This window comes from Colletes latitarsis, chromosome 10, assembly GCF_051014445.1.
Source record: "Colletes latitarsis isolate SP2378_abdomen chromosome 10, iyColLati1, whole genome shotgun sequence".
Lineage (NCBI taxonomy): Eukaryota > Metazoa > Arthropoda > Insecta > Hymenoptera > Colletidae > Colletes > Colletes latitarsis.
Genome location: NC_135143.1, coordinates 2545883 through 2567268, shown reverse-complemented (window position 1 = coordinate 2567268; position 21386 = coordinate 2545883). Strand labels below are relative to the sequence as shown.

The 21386-nt window shown below is 32.6% G+C and overlaps 1 protein-coding gene across 1 annotated transcript in view; it reads left to right on the top strand.

Moving 5' to 3' along the window:
- The window catches only part of Iav (transient receptor potential cation channel subfamily V iav), a 98405-nt gene extending 80652 nt beyond the window's left edge, over nucleotides 1-17753 (top strand). The window contains exons 8-14 of the mRNA XM_076773745.1: nucleotides 398-595; nucleotides 1787-1896; nucleotides 4626-4969; nucleotides 7256-7504; nucleotides 7999-8299; nucleotides 14991-15350; nucleotides 17631-17753. Coding sequence (XP_076629860.1) covers nucleotides 398-595; nucleotides 1787-1896; nucleotides 4626-4969; nucleotides 7256-7504; nucleotides 7999-8299; nucleotides 14991-15168 — 1380 coding nt within the window. The 3' untranslated portion in view covers nucleotides 15169-15350; nucleotides 17631-17753. The remainder of the gene's footprint in view (nucleotides 1-397; nucleotides 596-1786; nucleotides 1897-4625; nucleotides 4970-7255; nucleotides 7505-7998; nucleotides 8300-14990; nucleotides 15351-17630) is intronic.
- The last annotated feature ends 3633 nt before the right edge of the window (nucleotides 17754-21386 follow it).

Sequence of the window (21386 nt, the reverse complement as noted above, 5' to 3'; positions counted from 1 at the left end):
TCCGGATCTAACCACGCGATCAACTTGAAACAAGTTTCATTTTAAAGGAGTTTTCATCCTCTGTCTGATACATATATCATCTATTATTATTTATGTTGTCTTCTATGTTTATTTTGAAGTCTGCTTTGACTCTATGCTTCCAAAGAAGTTTCAGCAATTTCTATTGATTATACGTCTGGTGTGCGGTAAAACTGGATTACAAATTGTATGTTTAATTGAAAATGAATTTAAATTTGTATACAAATAATTTGTAAACAAGTTTCTTTTCATTTAAAGGGTATCACTATTATAGTGTCCGTCGTGGGAGTAATTGCTTAATCTGAGGTTGAGTTCAGAATAATGAAAAAACACTATTGCGGACTGTATTTTAAGAGTTAAAGGGTTTAATGACTTTCAGTGGGCGAAAATCGTGGTCTCCTTGGAACGCGCGGTATCGCAAAAAGACGCGCAGAACTATTTGCAAGAATATAGTATTAAGTTGGGTCCAGGGGACGACCCGAACAACCCAGCATCCGAACAACGTGGGGTTCTGGTTATTAAAAGTAAATCGAAAACCAAGGCGAAGCAACGCAAAGGCGCCATGGCGAATTGGAAGGTGACGCATTCGTTCCTACGATTCGTTCATTATTATTTAAAAGCACGCGTCATTGATTCATAGGCTGATTTCGTGCACAAATGTTTCGCGTATTTATGGAAATGTATTTTTATAGAAGAAAAACAAACAAAATTTTGTCACTGAAGCATTGTAAAAATATATCCTTTCCAAAAAGTCTCGATAAAACTGGTATTGTTACAAACGTTATACAGGATGTCCTAGTATCAGTGGTACAAGCGGAAAGAGGGTGATTCTAGATGAAAAAAACGAATCGAAAATAAAGAATAAAATTTTTTCATTTAAGGGTTCATTGTCGAGAAAATCAATTATGAATTGATCTCGATACAATAGCACCAATATCATTAGTACCAACATGATGTACTGTGTTGTCTCTGTTTATGGATTTAAAGTAAATTTAAATGAAAATAAGGCATATAATTTAGTTATTAAACTAACTTAATTCATACAAAAATTGTTAAAAATTGCCCATTGTGCTACATATACGACTCTCTAAATTAGATTTGTATGAATTCATGGATTCTAATGTATTCTGTATCTGTAATTCTTCAAATGCCAAATGATTCTCGCCTTTAATTAAGGAGTGCATAAAATATTCTTCTTATACTCGTTTGTTTTAACATGACCCCATGGATACAAATCAAGGAGTGTTAAATGTGGGAACCATGATTAGTCAAAATTGAAGATAATAACATACTAAGACAACAAATAAAATTAGGATATGTGCTCAAGAAATCATGTCAACATGAGTGTACAGAAGTACAAGAACCATAATAAAAGCCTGTATCGAAATCTATTTATCTACGCTATAGTGAAATGCGCACGTGCTCGGTGAATATTCCCAGTTGATTTTCTGGACAACGAAACCTCAAATGAAATAATGTTATTCTTTATTTTCAATTTGTTTTTTCATGTAGAATCACCTCATTTCCGGTTATACCACCGATGCTGAGACACCCTGTATATCATATCAAGTAATTCTAAAGGAAATGACAACAAATTCAATTGAAACGCTTTTTCTGCCAATAGGAAAAACACTCGAAATGTTGTTTTCAGGGCTATGAATTTAATTTGTTTTCATTTCGTTGGAATAGTAGCGACAATAACGTCGTTTGAATTTTTGATTACGTGGGAGTAATCTACTTTTCTGGACTATGTGATTTATACTTACAGCGCGTTGGGAAGGTCACAATAAATGAATTAAGGAAACGTGGCATGACCGGCGAAGAGCTGCGTCGAATAATGTGGGGACGAGCGTCTTTCTCCACACCGGTTAGAGTAAGGTAATATCGTCCATGTTATAATAAAACGTCGATTATGCGAATTAATAGGAAGACAAGTTTGCCCCGATAATCGATTCCTCGATTAATCTGTCTGGGAGAACCGACATTGTAACTATGCAACGGAATAACAGGAAATAACTTTGAAAAATATATGCTTACTCTGTAAAAGAATACATGGTAAATTTATTATAAAAAATGTATTAATAATTCTTGAATTTAATTAAGTTTCTTATTTTTTTTATAATGAATATTTGAAAAATCGATTTCCTTTTTTTACAAGATTCTCGCTTTTTTCTTAAATTCTAATAATTTCAATCCCCTTTCCTAATTTTAGCAACAGCGTGAACTTTTTAATACTATAAATATTCCATGAATGAACTAGAAACTATCTCCAAACTTTATTTTCCAATTTCCCGATTATCACTCTTCTTTTCGTATTATTCATAGTGTAAATGAAACGAGAAATTTTGATTATGTGTTTATATCTAATATTTGAGAGACAAATACAAATTTCAAGGTATAAACAGCATTAATAATTAATTGGATAATCGACGTTCTACTGTATGTAAAACAGAGTAATTACGAAAAACGCCATGTACTTCCATCGTCATCGCTTAATCGGGGAGTATCGACAATATGGTTGCTGTATAATACTGACGACACCAGCTTGTGAAGTTACTACATAGTCGATCTCGAGCTCATGAAACTAGATATTATCTACAGGATCATGAGACATAATATCGTCGACCCCGGAATCGTATAACCAGAATCCGGTGGTGGCGTTTGGGGACGTGTAACATGATATCGAACACGTTAGGGTCGTGATTATGATTAGGGGTGCCAGTTTAAAAACATAGATGGTATTCACACTACTGAAGAAAATTTTAGTCACATCATTTTGCTACCTTCGCGTTTGCATTGGAACAAACTATCTACGAAAAACAAACTTCGGAAAATCTTTTCAAAAGTAAACAACGTACAGTACATAAACACACTCGTTTTTATAGTATTTTTGTATCGAGAATTATATCTTTTACGAAAATATACAGAGTTTCAAAAATAAGAATGGAAGGAAATATTGACAGATGTATGTTTACAGTTATTGCCATATGACAAAGTATGGCTTCGCGAAACGTTTCGCCAGAATTTTTTATTTCATTTATTTCGAATTATTTTAAATTCAACTATTCCCCATTGTATCCGTGACACGAGATAAAATGAAAACAGCGTTTCACCTTTGTGTCTGTCATTCATATTCATACGAGGCGACCTAAATTTCGTTCCTCATAATAAATCGCGTATTGTTCAAAAATACTATATTCTACAGATGTTTGCTTTCACTTGTAGTATACGTTCGTTCGAATATTCATTCTTCAATTTTCCAAAAATAAAGTAACTCTCATCCATATTAATATATCCGTGTTCTTCTTTCAAAACTGTCTGAAGCTTTCAAACAGATATTGTTGCACGCTTTACGGATATCGTTTATTTAATTTAACCGCGAGGCGTTCGTTAAGTCAGCTCGATACAAATTGAAAAGCAAATTTCAAGAAACTGTATTCACTCTAATTTGAGACATTGTAAAATAATTGACGAATACTGATTGTGTGTTGGCCACAATATTGCTTTAAAATCATAATCGATACATATTGAGAATAGAATTAAAACTTCAAGAATGTAAATAATTGTTTTTTTTATACTTTTTGTAGTACGTATTATGTACATGTGATTCGATTAATATTTGAATTTTATCCTGTACATATACAGGGTGTTCGGCCACCCCTGGGAAAAATTTTAATAGGAGATTATAGAGGCCAAAATAAGATGACAATCAAGAATATCAATTTCTTGACTGAGGCTTCGTTAAAAAGTTATTAAAAAATTAAATTAAAAAATTTCAAATCATTCTGAAAAAATTATTTTTGGTTGTGGAGAACAATTACAATCATTTTTGGTGAATACACATACCCCCGGAATCGTACCCACTTTCGAGAAAAAAATTCGTGTAAGTGCTCAAATTTTTTGGCGGAAAAAAAGTTTCGAATCGTTCCAAAAAAATGATTTCTAGGTTCTGGGGTCAAATACAACCATTTTTTGGCGAATACACATACCCCCGAAATCCTACGCACTTTCGAGAAAAAAATTCAATACTGGCGGAAGTTTAAACGTTAATAACTTCTTAACGAAGCCTCCATCAACAAATTGGTATTCTTGATTTTCGTCTTATTTTTGCCTCCAGAATCTTCCATTAAAATTTTTCCCAAGGGTGGCCGAACACCCTGTATATGTAGTTATATGTATACTTCCACTCGTATTCGTACAGTATAACGATGATTCACAATAAATGAGAAAAACTTATTTCTTATAAATTGTGTTGTTATTTTGAAACTAGTATAAATTCAAACGTTTATATTTGCATAAATTAACAACAAAATTTAATGTACTGTTTATATTACGTTTTTCTATTGGTTTTATAATTGAGCATAGCTTGCTAGTTAATATTCAACAAAAAACACTGAACAAAACTAAAAATAACACAGTGCAATAAATAAATTTGGCAAAAATAAAAATTCATAAAAACTAAATTTCTTTTCATTTATAGCGAATCACCATTACAGTGTACGAATACGAGTGGGGAGTAATTGTATTTAGATGGAACATTACGACTATAATCCAAATCGAGTGAAATTTCGAAGATATAACGATCACTGTTATTGTTTGCATAGTAGGAACGTAGACGAACCGGAAATTTCAGCGGTGACCGCTGGTTTCGGGGATGCACTGACTACAGCTCTGGATATGATGGCTTTTACCCATGATCTGGACTTGACCACAGCCACGGAAGGGATTCCAACCAATATCGATGCGAAACAACAATCGAAATCGAAGACTTCGAATAACGATCAAACGAAACCGACTCCGAGTAATCAAGAGAAAGTGTCGACGACGGTCGAACCACCGGCGAAACTATCAAATGAGATCGCGAACAAGCAACAGAGCGATCGAAGCGATCTGAATCTGAAGTCGAACGAGCCTGCAAACGTACAGAAAATAAACCTGAAAATCGCGAACCGTAAGTAAACAAGTAACAATGGAAACACAGAGAGAACCGCGATGGTGGATTTAAATATGTTTTGATAGCATTGATATATTTAAGCTTGAAGTTGAGACTCTTGTGTCGAGATATCATCGACGTATTTACGCTTCAAGTCGAGACTTTTGTATCGAACTAACCTTAGGATCTTCAAAGGATTTCAAACATGTTCAAACATGCGTCTATCGTATTGATACCTATCAATTACATCAGGTTTAATACCCGTTTAATTAAACTTACAACTCGTAAGTTACGAGGAATATGAAGGATGGTCGACGAACAGTGTGAATGCTAAATATATAATTAATTAACTTTTTAATTTGATTTGGTGAATTGTTTAAATTTATGAAAAAATAAACAATTAATTCCAAGGATAATTTATTTCAACACCTTTTCGATTCTTATCGTTATTGAATTTCAATATAACTAGTAAATAAGAGAATTCTATGAATTCTATAAAATAACGATAAAATAATGATTGTTTTTGGAGTATGTTCATAAACTTGAATTCATTTAATTATCTTGCGTCGTTTTAATGAAAATAATTGCGTTGTTTCATTCGATCAAACCCTGGCACCAAAGACTAGAAAAATTAGAAACGAAGACCATGTTTATTCTGTCATATCGAAGTAATCTAAGAACGTATAAACATCATTTTTTAATGAAATTTATTCTAAACAAAATTCAGGTGGTCCATTGTTATCTATTTTAATTTAAAAACAATAATGTTGTCCATTTCAAGTTTAAGCAACTTACAAATCAAAAATTTTATCGTGTCAAATATATTAATATTGGCACTGAAAGAATTTTTGAAAGTGACCAAAATGATTTGAAAAAGTATACCATTTCTATTGTATTGTATCTGAAAACAGAAAGGCTAGACGTTACTTGCACAGTGAAAGTATCTAAAGTTGAAGTTCAGTAATAATCTGAAGTTTACAAATTGGGTACTCGATACGTTATTACATGAATATAATAATTTATATTTGAACCAGGAGTTACAAATAGTTAGTAACATATTTTGTGAAAAATTGATCATGTTTCACTCTGTCTTGAAGGGTTTCAGAGTTTCTTAATATGTATATTTACAAGGCTTTTGTTACATAATACATTATAGTCCGCAGAATTGATTCTAACACCAAATCCGTCCATTCGATTATGAATACTAGTATTGTTTAGCAATAACCTCATGAAAACGATAACAATACTTGTAATTTTCATCTTGACAACCATTCTTGTCAAATTTTACTTTTACATGACAGTAAAATAAACTTCCAAAGTTTGACTACCCATTTCAAAAACACTTTACGTAAACTATATAACCAAAGTGAGGTACTTTTTTAAATTGAGGCAAAAGTCGATTTTAATTATGCACTATAGAGTGGTGTGATATACAGGATGTTCTAAAATAAACCATATAATTATCTTCTTCTGTTATTATTTCTTCCAAAATGTTAAAATTTCCTATATTTTCTTTTTATTCATTTGTAATTATCGCGAATAAATATGCAGATATGTTTCATAACATACAACCTAGTCAAACATGATACTTATTTTCATTAAAAAAATTACAGCTTGTATTAAACAATGTGTCACCGTCGAGAAACATTGTTTTGAACAGTTATTATCATGACAATCAAGAACACGAGTCACCTTCTATTTGACGTATAATTTTACATTGCTAATTACAAATTATTGGTACAGTTAGGAATAATTAACACGACCGCCACCACTAAACAATTCGAAATCCGTGCGCCACAAACCACACTACATTTGTAATTATTTTACTTAACGTAGAGCATGCTTTTAATTATGTACAAATAACATGCATTAAATAGGCCAACCAAATACTCTGAATCTATTGTCACGCATAATATGACACTATAGTCCCAACTTTATTTGTTTACGCGAATAGAATATAAACAATCATAGCTAAGTAAATATTGAAACATTTATTTCAATGTTTCAGCTTTTATTTAGTAAAAAAAAAATTTCTTATATTAAATAAATTTATTAAAACTGACGACGCGTAACTTTTCATAATTTTATATTTTCATTTCTAAGAGCGATCTTTATCCAAGCTTTAGAACCGAACCAAAGTGAAATACGTTAGCAAATTGTACAACTTCCACAAAGAGAGCTTTTTTAATTCTATATTTCCGTGTAATGGATGAATATACTCCATAATGCAATCCTCGTTTAAACCGGTCCTCTCCCACGCCACTACAATCACCCAATATTTTCAAATATACATATTTGTCCTAGATTCGACTACGGCCGAGGATTTTCAGGATCCTCTTTTGAATCTTGTGATTGCCTCCGAAAGTACGACTGATCCCGAAACGTTACTGGAAATAGCACAACGTGCTGTGGCGAGCGTCGAAGCTCCAGCGAGCTCGAAAATAAACCTGGAAATTTTGGAGCAATTCACTATGACCAAGATAACCGCCGAGGAGCAACCCATCGTCACCAAGAAACAATATTTCGTCGAATCGAGCGACAACGATTTTGGCGGTAAACAATAAATTCCTTAATTTTATTTATCGCGACAGGAAAGCCAGATCATTGTCGATCAATTTTATTTTAAATTCTTAAATCGAGCGATTAAATCAAATTTATTCAAACAAGAATTTTTAGTGCAATTTAAACGTTACACCTTTTTCTTTATAATAATAATTTTTACAGTCTTATAAATGTCATGTTTTAATATGATAAAAATTCAAAGCACGCGATAAAGATAATAAAATTTTGATGGCCGAACGAAATACTAATAAAAAATTAAATTGAGCCATGTTAATGTTCACAAGATTTCGTTTACAATTTTGAAACAAAATGTTTGGAACGTTAAAAGAGAAAATACGATAGTATTTTTCAAACAAATTAAGTATCGTTGTCGCGTGAACGGGAGTCACTGAAATTCGATTTCAGTGATAAATTGTAAAGACGACCGTAGTTTTTGACGCACACCCTGGTTATCCCCGTTAAGAAAACTGATCGTCTTACCGTAGGGGACAACTTGCTTGGAACCGAGGCACGTCTCCGCAGAATAAGATCAGCGAACAACAGATTTATCACGACGCGAAGGCGTTCACGGCACGGCGATGACGACCTGTCATCTACGTCTTCCACATCCGCCGACGGAAATCCTCGATACCAGCCGTTGCTCAACGATCCCGAAGGGAATCCGTCGAACCGTCAAATTGAAGGTCGAGATGCTCCGAACGAAACAATTAAATCGCAAGTAAAGCAGAATGGAACATCGTCTGGGAACAAAATTCAAAAGCGTCGTCCGAAAACTGCTAAAAACAGGTACGGGATATGTTCGATTAATCGTATTTCGATCGTGTATATTGTAGACTTTTAAAGAGCAAAAATAATTCCACTATTAAACAAATAGTGGAACAGTGGAACTAAATTTCTCATCGAGTGTCAGAATTGGACGCGGTTCGTTGTATTATACAGTAATGATTCGTAAAATGTATCTCAGTGATTTGTAAAATGAACCCCAATGATTCGTAAATTGAACGTTCCTATGCCTCCTAACTTGAGGGATCCTTCGATCCCCGATACTGGAATATTTTATTTTCTACGAAATTTAAAAAGACGAGCAATATGGTACACTGATATGATAATAAGGTGTCCAATTCTATAAAATGTATCCGGACATCACTGTATGTAGTTTAAGGGCGCAAAATTCAAGTGCTCCAAAAACCTTTTCATTTCCAATTATCTTGCATTACTGTCTCAACTAACCCCAGGTCTTCCTGTCCCTAATACAATAATGATTCTTAAAATGAACCTCCTGATTCGTAAGTTGAACATTTCTATCCTTCCCAATTGGGGAGATCCCGGGAAAGTCCAGTGAAGCATGAAACACTGACTATTTAAACACCACAGATTATTAATTGTAGAAAGATGTTCTTTAAAATATGCTATTTACCACGTTAAATTATTTAATAATTAAATAATATAATAGTATATGATGAATGCGTACCATCAAATGTATTCAGTTTTCACTAAATTAAAATAAATAATTACAGTAAAGTTGTACGAAAAATAAACGTGCTAATCTAGGTGTGATGTTCATTTTACAAATCATTGCATTGCATAGCTATTTGACAAGTGAATCTCGTTACCAAGGATGAAATTTATTCTTGTTGAAAGGATTATTGATGGGCAATAAGGTTGGTACAAATAATTTCACAATAATTTCCGTATTTCAAACGATATAGTTTATAATTTATTCGGTACAAATAACGTGTTGACGCGAGCTAAACTAGGAATATTCTAACAAAAAGCCCCAATTGCCACAAATAACAAAAATGTTCGCCACAGTGGACACAGTTTTATTACTATTTTATGCCACAAATAGTTTTCTTAAACCGTATTCGTTGGTTACTTCGGTACCATTTTCCAACCTCTTGATTATTTCAGATTTATTTGTTAACGATAATACAAGTTTTGCCTACATTTCAACACAGACAGCACAAATGTTAATAACAAACTTTTTCTGGTGATTTTAAAACAAAAATGAGCAGACAATTATATTTAAAAATTAGTTTGTTACCAGCGGCCCTGAAATCACTTGGGTACCAATTTTCACATAAGTATAAAGACTCTTAATTTTGGTCAGTTTGTTCGGGATTTTAACAATCCTAAAAAAGGAATACAATCCACTAAATTGTCGGATAACACTAATGGTAATATGGTTGATGATGCGCTGAACCCAAAAGACCGTAGAGCTACCGGTTGGCAATCGACCAAAATTAAAGCGATGGCTCTGTCAGACACATACGCAACTAACGGAGGATTAAATGTACATAAATGACGATTGAAGAGCTGGCCAGTAGGTGCACAATGAAATCATAACTGTTTGTTGGTTGTCAGTTATACTGTTGGTTTTCAAGAGTAGTTCGGAGTTTGCATGGAGTTGTTTAATGGAATTGTAGAGTTATCTTCTATATCTATACTATTACAGAAAGTTACACTCATAACACGTTACACGACCTTTCTTTATATCGCTACAACGACTTTCGTTAATTAATACTATAATTTAATAAAAAAGGCAGTTACAGCGAAAACCCGTTTATCGAGGTTTGAGTACAATTCTATCAAAACATTAAATATCAATCGACTAAATTGCACGATGAATTTTTAAATCTTCAATTCCTGTCCTTATATAGCTACAACGACTTCTAGTCATTAATACTAATTTGATAAAAGAGGTAGTTATAATGAGAAACCATTTAATGAGGTTTGAATGCAATTCAATCAAAACCTTAGATATTCTTTCGATCAACAAAGTTACACGATGAATTTTAAAGTCTTCGATTTCTAGGGAAAAAATCCAATTAGTTATAATGCAATACGTGCCACGCAGTTTTTTGTAAAATTCAGTTTCCCTATAATTTATGGAAAGGGAAGCTATTTCGAGAGTTTTCCCAACTCGTCGGTGACTTCTACTTCATCGATTATACAGAGCGATTCCAAGAATCGAGGAAAGGTATAGTTTTCTTTGAAGTGAAAATGGAATACATTTGACAGACAAAGGTGTTGTATCGTTTGACATTCGGTCTTCCTTTGATCATATTCTATTGTAAACGCGACTATCTACCCACAAAGTGGGAATTGTAATGTTTCCAATCAAACCGTATAGGTTTTTAAACGTAAACCGATTCATCTCGCCACTCTCCGTATAAAAGAAGTAAAGTAATTACATTGAACATTGAACACATCGGTAGATATTTCAAACGTTGTAGCGTTCAATGAAAACTGTCGATATTGTATTTCCGATAGACTGTCCTGTTTTCGCATATTGTTTACATTTCATGACAATTGAATGCACGTTTCAATTAGTAACTGAACTCGATCTCGAGGAGAGTCTGAGATAATTATCAAGCGTAGTGTCTGCTTCAACGTCGAGGAAATCTGCCAATCAATTCATGATACAAACTTGCTAGTTTCGAAACCGAAATATCTTGCCAAACATTTATCTTTTACGATTTATGAGATGTGGCTATTAAAAAAAGTACTGTCATAAATGTTATGTAGTTTAAAAATTTCGTAATTTAGTTTATTCGTTATTCGGATATAAAATTGGCCCAAATTTCATGAATATATCGTAAAATACAGGAGACTTTAACCCTAATTATTTATTATTATAATTATATCCACGAATGAATAGAGTGTGTAGAAAGATATTTCTCAAAAAAATAAAAAGAATTAATTCTACGCCATGATGAAGGTATTTTTCAAAAAATTCTCACACGTTCTTGTAAAGATAAAAGAAACGTGTAATCTTTGTTAAAACTTTTTTCAAATATTCCTCAAATGTTCTGAAGATATTTAACAAGAAAGACACTTAAGGGTTGATTTCACCCTCTAAAAGTAAATTATGGCACGAACGAGAAAAAGTATGTGTCATGATTTATTGTACTTGTGCACAAAGTTTCGTTTTTTTTTTAATTTATGAGTTCCTTTTTCCATCAACACCAACACAAGTAGAAATAACGAATAATGGCCAGACGCGTCAACCAACTTATAATCGTACGTGTATTCGATAAGTTCTCAAATATTTATTATAAATTTTATTCTATACTTTCGACTCATATTTTCATGGGAAATCACTCCTGCACGGTTGTATCGCGAATAATGGATACACCCTGTACAAAATAAATACGATTTTCCTGCAACAAAAACAAATGAAACATTTTATCAGTTTTTCTTGGTTTTAAAAATACTTATTTTATCTTATCTTATTGACAGCAATAAAAATAACAAAATACATTTTTATTTCCCCAAATGTAGTGGCCTAATCCAATAGTATGCAATTATTTAAATTTCACTACAATCCTGTTCATCTAAATGAACGTGTTGCTAGAAATACATAAAAAATTGTAAAAGGAAAAACGGAAATCATGTTCAGTTTGTCAGTAACTTTTATTTCAAACAAATATTGATTCGTACATGCACCATTGAGCATTTATGCAATACGTTATACGCGGAAATTTGATGAAAAATCAACAAATATGAACTGTTATCCATGTGCGAATCGATATATACCACGTAACTTGACCACTCACGCCGTTTTTTGTTGTTAATCGGCAAATCAATATTTGTTATCACGAATAGCAACTTTCAATAAATTCTACAGCGCAATAACATTAATTTTTTGGATGCCTTGAATATTGGCAAGTTTTAAAAGTAAGTTTTTATTTTTTATTCTTTTCATTTAATATTTAAACAAATATTATTTACGAATAACGGATACAAATTTTAAATTTATTGGCAAAGAAATTTTTTTCGCTTTTCAAATTGCAATTTGCAAATTAATTCACGCACAAAATGTAAATGAAAGTTGGTTTGTGAATTATTCTAAAATTTTTATTCGTTATTCGCGAATAAAATTTACCCAACTCAGAGCGAAATCAATTCGTTATATTGATCCTCAAATGGTATATGAGACTTTTGATAAACATTTTGAACGTCACATTTTGGTAACTCAAAGAAAAAATTAAATTATCAACATCTTTGTTTCAAAAGTGATAATATTAAGATACTGTCATAAACATGACAGATATTGTTCGATAAAAATCAAGTTGGGAATGCTGCCTGAGAACCCGTACCTTTATTGCATAATGTACCCGATTGATCACCGAATAAAGCAATTTCTGTTAAATGAATCGAGGAAATTCCGCAGAATTTCCACATGACGTTTTCATATGGGGATATCTATTCTACGGAGAATGGAAGTCCTTTCTCGAGAATGTGGCATCTAAGCGTACTTGGCTCGCTAGTTGCGTTTTAGGAGAGTCAAAGCAGATGCATACTGCATCTCGTGAGCTACGAGACAATACTGCACATAGGCCAATGGCTGATATTATTTAGTATAATAGGGACTGGAACACAATTTCGCTCACCAAAGGAAGACCTTTCATTCTCTGTATATTAATAGCTCCATCGCTGCAGTTAATTATTGTTTAACCCAAAAATAAATTAATTCGCGAATACAGAAATATTCGAGAAATAGGGCAACAGTCCCACTAATCAAACGGTCAAGGAAAAATTACATGTTCTAACCCATAAATATCAACTAAAAGTAATCTTTTGTATCGTTCAATTTTTTTAAATTTGTTTCCTGAAATAGAATTGTATATTTTTTAATGCATTATTTGGTGCAATTCGTCGTTTTCTAGATAAATGTATTGAACCGCTTGTGGCGGAAAAGAAATAGTTTGCAAGATATTTTAATAGTAATATCGTGGATAGTGACATTACAAGTATATTATTAAAATATTAAATAGAAATATCTTCTAAACAAATGATTTTTCACCATGAGTGGTTCAATACTTTTGTATATAAAATTGTATATGATTCCCTGAAATTATTCACCTCTTACATGTTTTTAGTATTGTTAACAGTTTCGTTTACGAAAAAAGGCTGAGGTACAACAATGTCGTTAATGTCTTTTATTATTGTCTTGTGTATTTGTTTGCTATCATCTATTCCGTAATTTGTCAAATATAGTGTTACTACGACTCATATTCGTGCATTATAATGGTGATTCATTATAAATGAAAAGAAATTTGTTTCTTATTAATTTTTTCCATTTATTTTTACCAAATGTTACTTACTACACTGTGTTACTTTTATTTATACAGTAGTTTTTTTCAATATTAACAGAAAAGTAACGCTCAATGACATAAACATGTGCCCCTCCATAATATAAACAAGTGTCTAACAGTGCATAATAATAATAATTAAAAACACTTTAACGCAACCTCACTTCGGAGATCGGAAAAGAAACAATGTTTCCAACGTGACAAGACCGTCGACAAGTTTTGTTTTTAATTTATTCGATATAATATGTAAAAAATATGTAAAGTATTTGATATAATATGACACATACAACAAGGAATAGGTTAGGTCCTGGATAGAAATTTTGTTATGTGTGGTGAATCAGCATTATAGTGTACGAATACAACTGGGAGTAACAGTATACAGGGTGTTTGGCTACCCTTGGGAAAAAATTTTAATGGGAGATTCTAGAGGCCAAAATAAGACGAAAATCCAGAATACCAATTTGTTGATTGTAGCTTTGTTAAAAAGTTATTAACGTTTAAAGTTCCGCCTGTAGAACGGCAATCTGCGCACAGCTGCTAGTGGTTCTCACTCAGAAAACTGTGAGGTTGTTGATACGTCACTAAGTGGAGATTCTCATGCTGAGTGAGAACCACTATCGCATGCACGCAGATTGTCGTTCTACAGGCGGAACTTTAAACGTTAATAACTTTTTAACGAAGCCTCAATCAACAAATTGGTATTCTTGATTTTCGTCTTATTTTGGCTTCTGAAATCTTCCAATAAAATTTTTTCCCAGGGGTGGCCGAACATCCTGTATAAAAGTGGAAAGAACATCGATTTTTAACATCCATAATGTTATAAAATCTACTTGACCGATTTGGTATCAAATTTTATACGAATATTAAACATAGAAACTAGAATTATATAAAAATTCTCATTTTGCTTACTTTTTACAGTCCAACAGCTTATACAAGACATGGAAATTATCAATAACTTCAAAGAATCTCAATTTTTAAAAATCTTCCTACTCGGAATGTCAGTTGTGTACTATACAAAATTATAAAATATTATTAACAAATCGATACATAAGTAGTCAAATCTAATGTTCCCTTTTCGCAAAAAATTTTTAATTTCAAGGTTGACGGAACGAAATGTTGAAATCATTGTCCAGTGTACTCATTTTTCTTATTATATTGTATTCAAGGTCTCGGCGCAAAAGATTTTAATATTCACCGGTTTTCTTGAACGAAGGAAGAGAAAAACGAAATGTCTTATCGGTTCCTTCCAGTGAATCGCCAGATCCGAAAATCCGTTTACTTATTCTCGATTGAAATTTATGTTTATGCCCAGTCCCAAGAGCATCGTCGGATTGACCGTTCGTTTAATAGTTCTTGTTCTGCACGATGCATGCACATAGGGTATCGCCGAAGGAAATCGAGGAGCCTGTACGGAGGAGAAGAGAATCGATCGAGCGGAATAAGGCGGTTTCGCCACCGACGTCGCCCACGGATCCGCTCGAGCCATGGAGCACACGTGACATTAAGGACATGAACACGATATTGGCTTGGGAGGAAAATGTGTCGGACAGTCCTTAACGAAACTTTACGATATTATACGCAGCTCTGCTTGCCTTCCTGACCGACGGTCCGGCAAAAAGGAAGTCGAACCCGTTCTTGCAGAATCTGGAACCTGAAACGCATCCGAGTAGCTTTAGAAGGCGTTGTCGAAGAATTTGGCAAGAATTAGCCAAGGAAACTGCACTATTTCAACCCCTCAGGTACGACGAAACTTTCTATCTCAAACGATACGATAAAGCTTTTCATTTAAATTTTCAGTTAGTTTTTAAACAGTTCGAAAGAACGTTAGATAAATTTTAATTGCAAATAACAAAAAGATATTATAAATTTTCAATGATTTTTTAAAGAGTCAAAGATGTTGGACAAATTTTATTCACAGATTACAAATAGCTATTATAAATTTTTAGTGATTTTTGAAAGGGCCAAAGATATTGGAAAGATTTTATTTGCGGATAACAAATAGGTATTATAAATTTTCAATGATTTTTTTAAAGAGTTAAAGATGTTGGACAAATTTTATTCACGAATAACAAATAAGTATTATAAATTGCCAGTGATTTTTGAAAAGGTCAAAGATGTTGGACAAATTTTATTTGCGAATAACAAATAGGTATTATAAATTCTCCATGATTTTTTAAAGAGTCAAAAATGTTGAACAAATTTTAGTTACGAATAACGAATAAGTATTATAAATTGTCAGTGATTTTTGAAAGGGCCAAAAATGTTGGAAAGATTTTATTTGCGAGTAACGAATAAGTATTATAAATTTTCAGTGATTAAAAGGGTCAAGGATTTTGAAAAAATTTTATTAGCGAACAACGAATGAGTATTTTAGATTCATTCGTAAACTGACTCTTGCAATGAATCTGTTAATATATTTTAATTTATGAAACATAAACAGAAATTGGTTTAGGAATGAATCTAAAAATTTTGTTCGTTATTTTCAGGTGATAAAGTTTGATTCTTAAATAAAAAGATAAATGGTTGTCGACAACCAACGAAGGTTTGTGGATCGGTAGATAGAACGTCGCACTCGAAGGGTTGAAACATAACTCTTTCACATTCGTGAACGAGATAGAAATACGCGTTTAGGGGATGATAACTATCCTTCAACGTTAGAAGCTGAGAAAATATTCGAATAATTCGAAAATAAATAGAGATAGGAGAAAACGTTAAGAACGGAACTTCCTCGATTTTATACTAGGAGTAAGACGTGAGCCAGATCTCTGCGAAATTATAAAAGGTTCCACTTGTAGTTAGGAAATTCACTTTTTTAATAAATATTTCTTGTACAACCTTACTTTGTTGAATATTATTCGATGCTGTCCATAATCCACTTTTCATGGTATCGCATTCCCATTTACCCAGAACATTGTACGCCAAACAATTCGTCATTTGTCACGAACTGTGGTTTGTGTATACAGGGTGTCCCAAAATCGCACTACAACTCGAAGCAATCGAAATCGTAAAGTTCTTTGCCTTTTTCCTCGACTGTCTAACGCGTACGCCCACTGGATTTCGATCTGAAGTTTCTCGTTTGGAGATATCTTTAATACCTTGACCGCGAGCTATTGAACTATAAAATTTTGTTACCGTGCAAATTAAACGTGCTCAGCAGTTCTAACATCGCTTTATTGCCAGGGAACCATAAACTGGAATCCTTGGCTAACCTTGCATCACATTTGTCTCGGTCTGACCAAGGGTTGATCCGTTGAAACGATTCTTAAAAACGACATAAAACTGTTCCTTTCTTACAAATTTACGTGGTTTTTCATGTCGAAATTATTATCGGTATTCAACAAATTTTATTAGTTAATTTTTATAATTAGAACAGAGTTGAATTTTAACACAAATAACATTTCAATTCATTTTTGTAGTATGAATCAATTTTAGCAGACTACTTTCAGCTGTATTATTTTACTAAATTCACGATTTTATAATTTGTAATATATATAATATAATTTCATAAGTCGTCGTGAAAACTCGACGTAAAAAATTAGAAAGGAAAGTGTATTCTATCTTAAAATACACATACTTTAATTTCTCATACCTTGAATTAAATAAATCCTTCATTATAATTGTCAAACTAGAGTCAAATAATTATTTTTTGCAAATAGGAAATGATTCCTATATAATTCTTATTATTTCCTATTTGCAAAAAATAATTATTTGGTTTTGGTTTCACAAGTATAATTAATAAAATATTTTCTATTTCTAAAAAGTAATTATTTTGCTCCGGTTTGGCAAATATAATGCTAAATTTATTTAATTCAAGGTATGAGAATTTATTTCCTATTATCGTATAAATAAATAAAAAATTAGAAATAAATGGAAAGACAGATTAATCATAAAATACACAAACTACTGTTTAGAATTTGTCGATCAGTGTAATTGTAGCGGTTGGTTTTCAAAACGAGTCGTTGTAGGAAACGTGTTAAAATAATAATTGCATATTTGATGTCTGCTATCATCTTATTCAGGTACGCAACTCGTAAGTACGTGTCGAGTGTTAATCATCAGTCTCGTTTGGAACAACTTTCGTCGTCGACGAACGCATCAGCGATTAAAGGAAGGAGCTTTCCTCGGAGGCATCAGCTTGTTACGTAAACTTTATCAGGGACCAAATGATCTTCCCTCGCGTGTACGTGCCGTTCACGCGGCAGACACAAGAAGGGAATTAATTCGTTTTACGATCAACAACGACGTTCCCGCAATTAACGCAACTCGCGCGGAAGATATTTCAACGCGTTAAAGAAAGTCCGTCAATTAAGCTCTCAGAAATGCTTATGTGCAAAGCGGTAACGCTAGGCCGAGCAGCGGGTCGCAATAACATGCAACAGCAATTAGTCCTCTTATCGGAGCAATTTCATTAATAAACTATGTTACTGCTCCATTTTTACCGTGTTTAAAGCAACGAAGGGCACACTGGTTATCCTTAATGTTAATCCTTAATTATAAAAATAATCTCCTATTAGCTGTGCTCCATTTCCATCAAGGAAACGATTTGTAAAAGAACCGAATGGTAACCATAAAAAAAATATACTATCTTCTAAGTCACTGTATATTATTAAATGTTTGGAAAAACTTACATTGAATATGTTATATTTACTATAAAAGAAAATAATTACTTGAGCCTTACAAAATATTTCATTATTTTTGTGATTACAAAATTTATGCAATGTAGGTAATCGCTATAATGATAAATGAATGATGGTTCTTAATAAAATATAGTCATATTCTTAATGAAATATGTATAAATCACTGTTTCTCTTAAATTAAAATTTCGAGAAAGACTAAAGAAGGCTACAGAAGACTAGTAGTGTAAATAATTTTGAATGTGCATATTTTAAGAAAATGGACTTCTATCTAGTATTTGATTTTGGGTAAAAAAATTGCGAAATTTCTAGAGAAGCAAAGCTTTTGTATAACTTTAACAGTACACAACATGTATAATTTATTCAAACAGGACGATGGCTTAGTTATTGAACAACCACAAATATTTTTGTTATTGACATAAGGGATGAGTGATTTGCCAATAATGTTACGACCTCCCAGCGTATTCTCTATCCCACAAAAACGTTAAAGTATCGAAGTTGGAAAACTTTGAATGGTCTCTTATCCCGAACAAACGATGTTTAATCACGTTTGCTGCTTTCCTGAATTTTTCGTATCACGAGCTGGCAAAAGCGACGTTTCGCTCCTCTAGGGGGAGTCCGTACAACCTTGTTAAGAGAGTATTCTATTTTAGAACCTAAAAAAAATCATTTTTTAATTTCATTTCCTGCAAGTATGTATCCACGAAAATATTTTTGAAACTTTACATATTTTTCGAAATGGTTGCCATGATATCTGAAACTAGTGGACCGATTGGTAACAAATTTGTAGCGAATTTTCAACACATGTGTGCATATTGTCGGAATTACGATTTTTTAAATCACACATACAAAATAGTTTCTTTGAATTTAAAGTGTTGCTCAATATTTAGTTTTTAATATTTTTTTATTGTTCCGGTTATAATCATGTGCATAGTGAATAACATGCTTTATTTTTTATAAACATAACGACCGGGAATCCTAAACCATAGGAGGTACTATTTTTTAAAGGGCCTTCACTAAAGTAACCCTAATTTCTAAAATATTTAATATTTTTCTATATAAATAATTGTGGATATTTCTTAAATATAGATTTAAATATATCTATTTAAACTTAATATAAAAATCTTTCAACGTTTTCCCCTAAAAAATTCGAGAGAACCTTTACAAAATTGCGTTCTAGAATAAAATACCCCCTTAAGAAATCCCGGTCCCTGAGAACAATGTTGCTAGCAAACTTCGTTAATAACTGCACCCCTTCTCCTGTAGGACTTTTCTTCGCCAAAGGTATATATTTACGATCGTTTAGGCGGCCAATTATCCTCCGTTTAATTTTTATTCGGGCGTGGATCGAAGTTTCTTCCCGGCGTATCGCTCCCTCGACGGAAACCCTATAACGCGTAAACGGGACCGACAACTCTGGCAAGTTGGACGATTCTTGGATGTTCAGCAGCACGTGTTTTCATTTCGTTATCCCGCCTGCACCTTCCCATATCATTACTGTTTCAATACGCGCGGGAGGCAGAAAGTTTCCGAGGCGGTGAACCTCGCTGAGCGTATCTCGTTCCTTTCCTTTTCTCTGTTCTCACGGTTGCGTCGGAATGGAAATCGGGCAAGTACAAAAGAACACATTGGCCAAGAACGAGTAACCGAAATTTTACATTTCATCCGACTCCCCTTGGTTCCAATTTTTACGGACAGAATGAAAGAACCGACGCTGGAGGAACATTACAACCAGTAAAGACATCAAGCTTACGGCTATGGCTATTCGCGTTTCAAAAATGACCAAAAATACTTTATTAGTATTACATCTTTAAATGTCTTAAGGTATTAACGCATTAAATGTTATACTTCAACAGGGCAACGATTCTCAAAATAGAGCAAAGTTGCAATGAAATATTTTCATGAAAATAAAAATTTCCACGAACCTGAATCTTATTGAGAATTTGTGGGAGCATTTAAAAAGAATTGTGTCTAGTCATTAGATTAGATTTCTTTAAATATATTAACTCATTAAATTTTATATTTCAATAGGGCAACAATTCTCAAAATAGAGCAAAGTTGCAATGAAATATTTTCAAGAAAATAAAAATTTCCACGAACCTGAATCTTATTGAGAATTTGTGGGAGCATTTAAAAAGAATTGTGTCTAGTCATTAGATTAGATTTCTTTAAATATATTAACGCATTAAATTTTATATTTCAATAGGGTAATGATTCTCAAAATAGAGTAAAGTTACAATGGAATATTTTCAAGGAAATAAAAATTTCCTGGACCTGAATCCTTCTGAGAATTTGTAAAAACATCTAAAAAAAATTGTGTCTAGAAGTGAAAGAAAGAATAAAAATATTTTCGTCAATGCACTGAAATCTAAATGGAATAGTATAGGCATAGATATTATTCAAAAAGTAATCTGGAACATGCTAAATCGTTTTTAAGACTGGCATAGAAGCAAAAAGATATCCTACTCACTGTTTATTAAAATAAATAATATTTAATACTTTTCGATGCACTCTTAACAAGGAAAGATTTGCATTTTACGTTAGATTTAATTTATTTATGAAGATAAACGAACATCACTCGCTTCTAATATCGTACGACTTTAAACAAATTTATTATGCAATCAAATTCTAATTTTCCAATCGTAGAAAATGGTGTCTTAAAATTTCATATTAACTGAGAAATTAATTCTCAATTTGAGACGAATAAGAATCTGGGTGGAGTTATAAAAGTAAACACTACGACAAATTTTAGATTGCAAATTTTCTAATTGAAAACAAAATTTTGTTCTGGCAATGAACATGTTCAATAATACACTTTTCCCCATATATCGATGAACTGTAATATTTCAACACAATACACACGGAATTGTCACACGTATCCTTGTATTATAGAATTAAACGCATAGACGATAATAATTTATTCGATTTATTTAGCAGGTGCTTACCGGATTTTCGTTCGATTAACACAACACTTTGATCCAAATGTAATTTATTTCACTGAACCGTCGCTCGACTTTCGATTTAAATTTCGTTGTAACGGCAACAAATTACGGAAATCATCGAGCACGAGAGTTGTTTTCGTTCCGGCTGTCGAAATAATACTGTTCTTTCCCGAGAACGTTTGAATTCGAGCTACAAAGG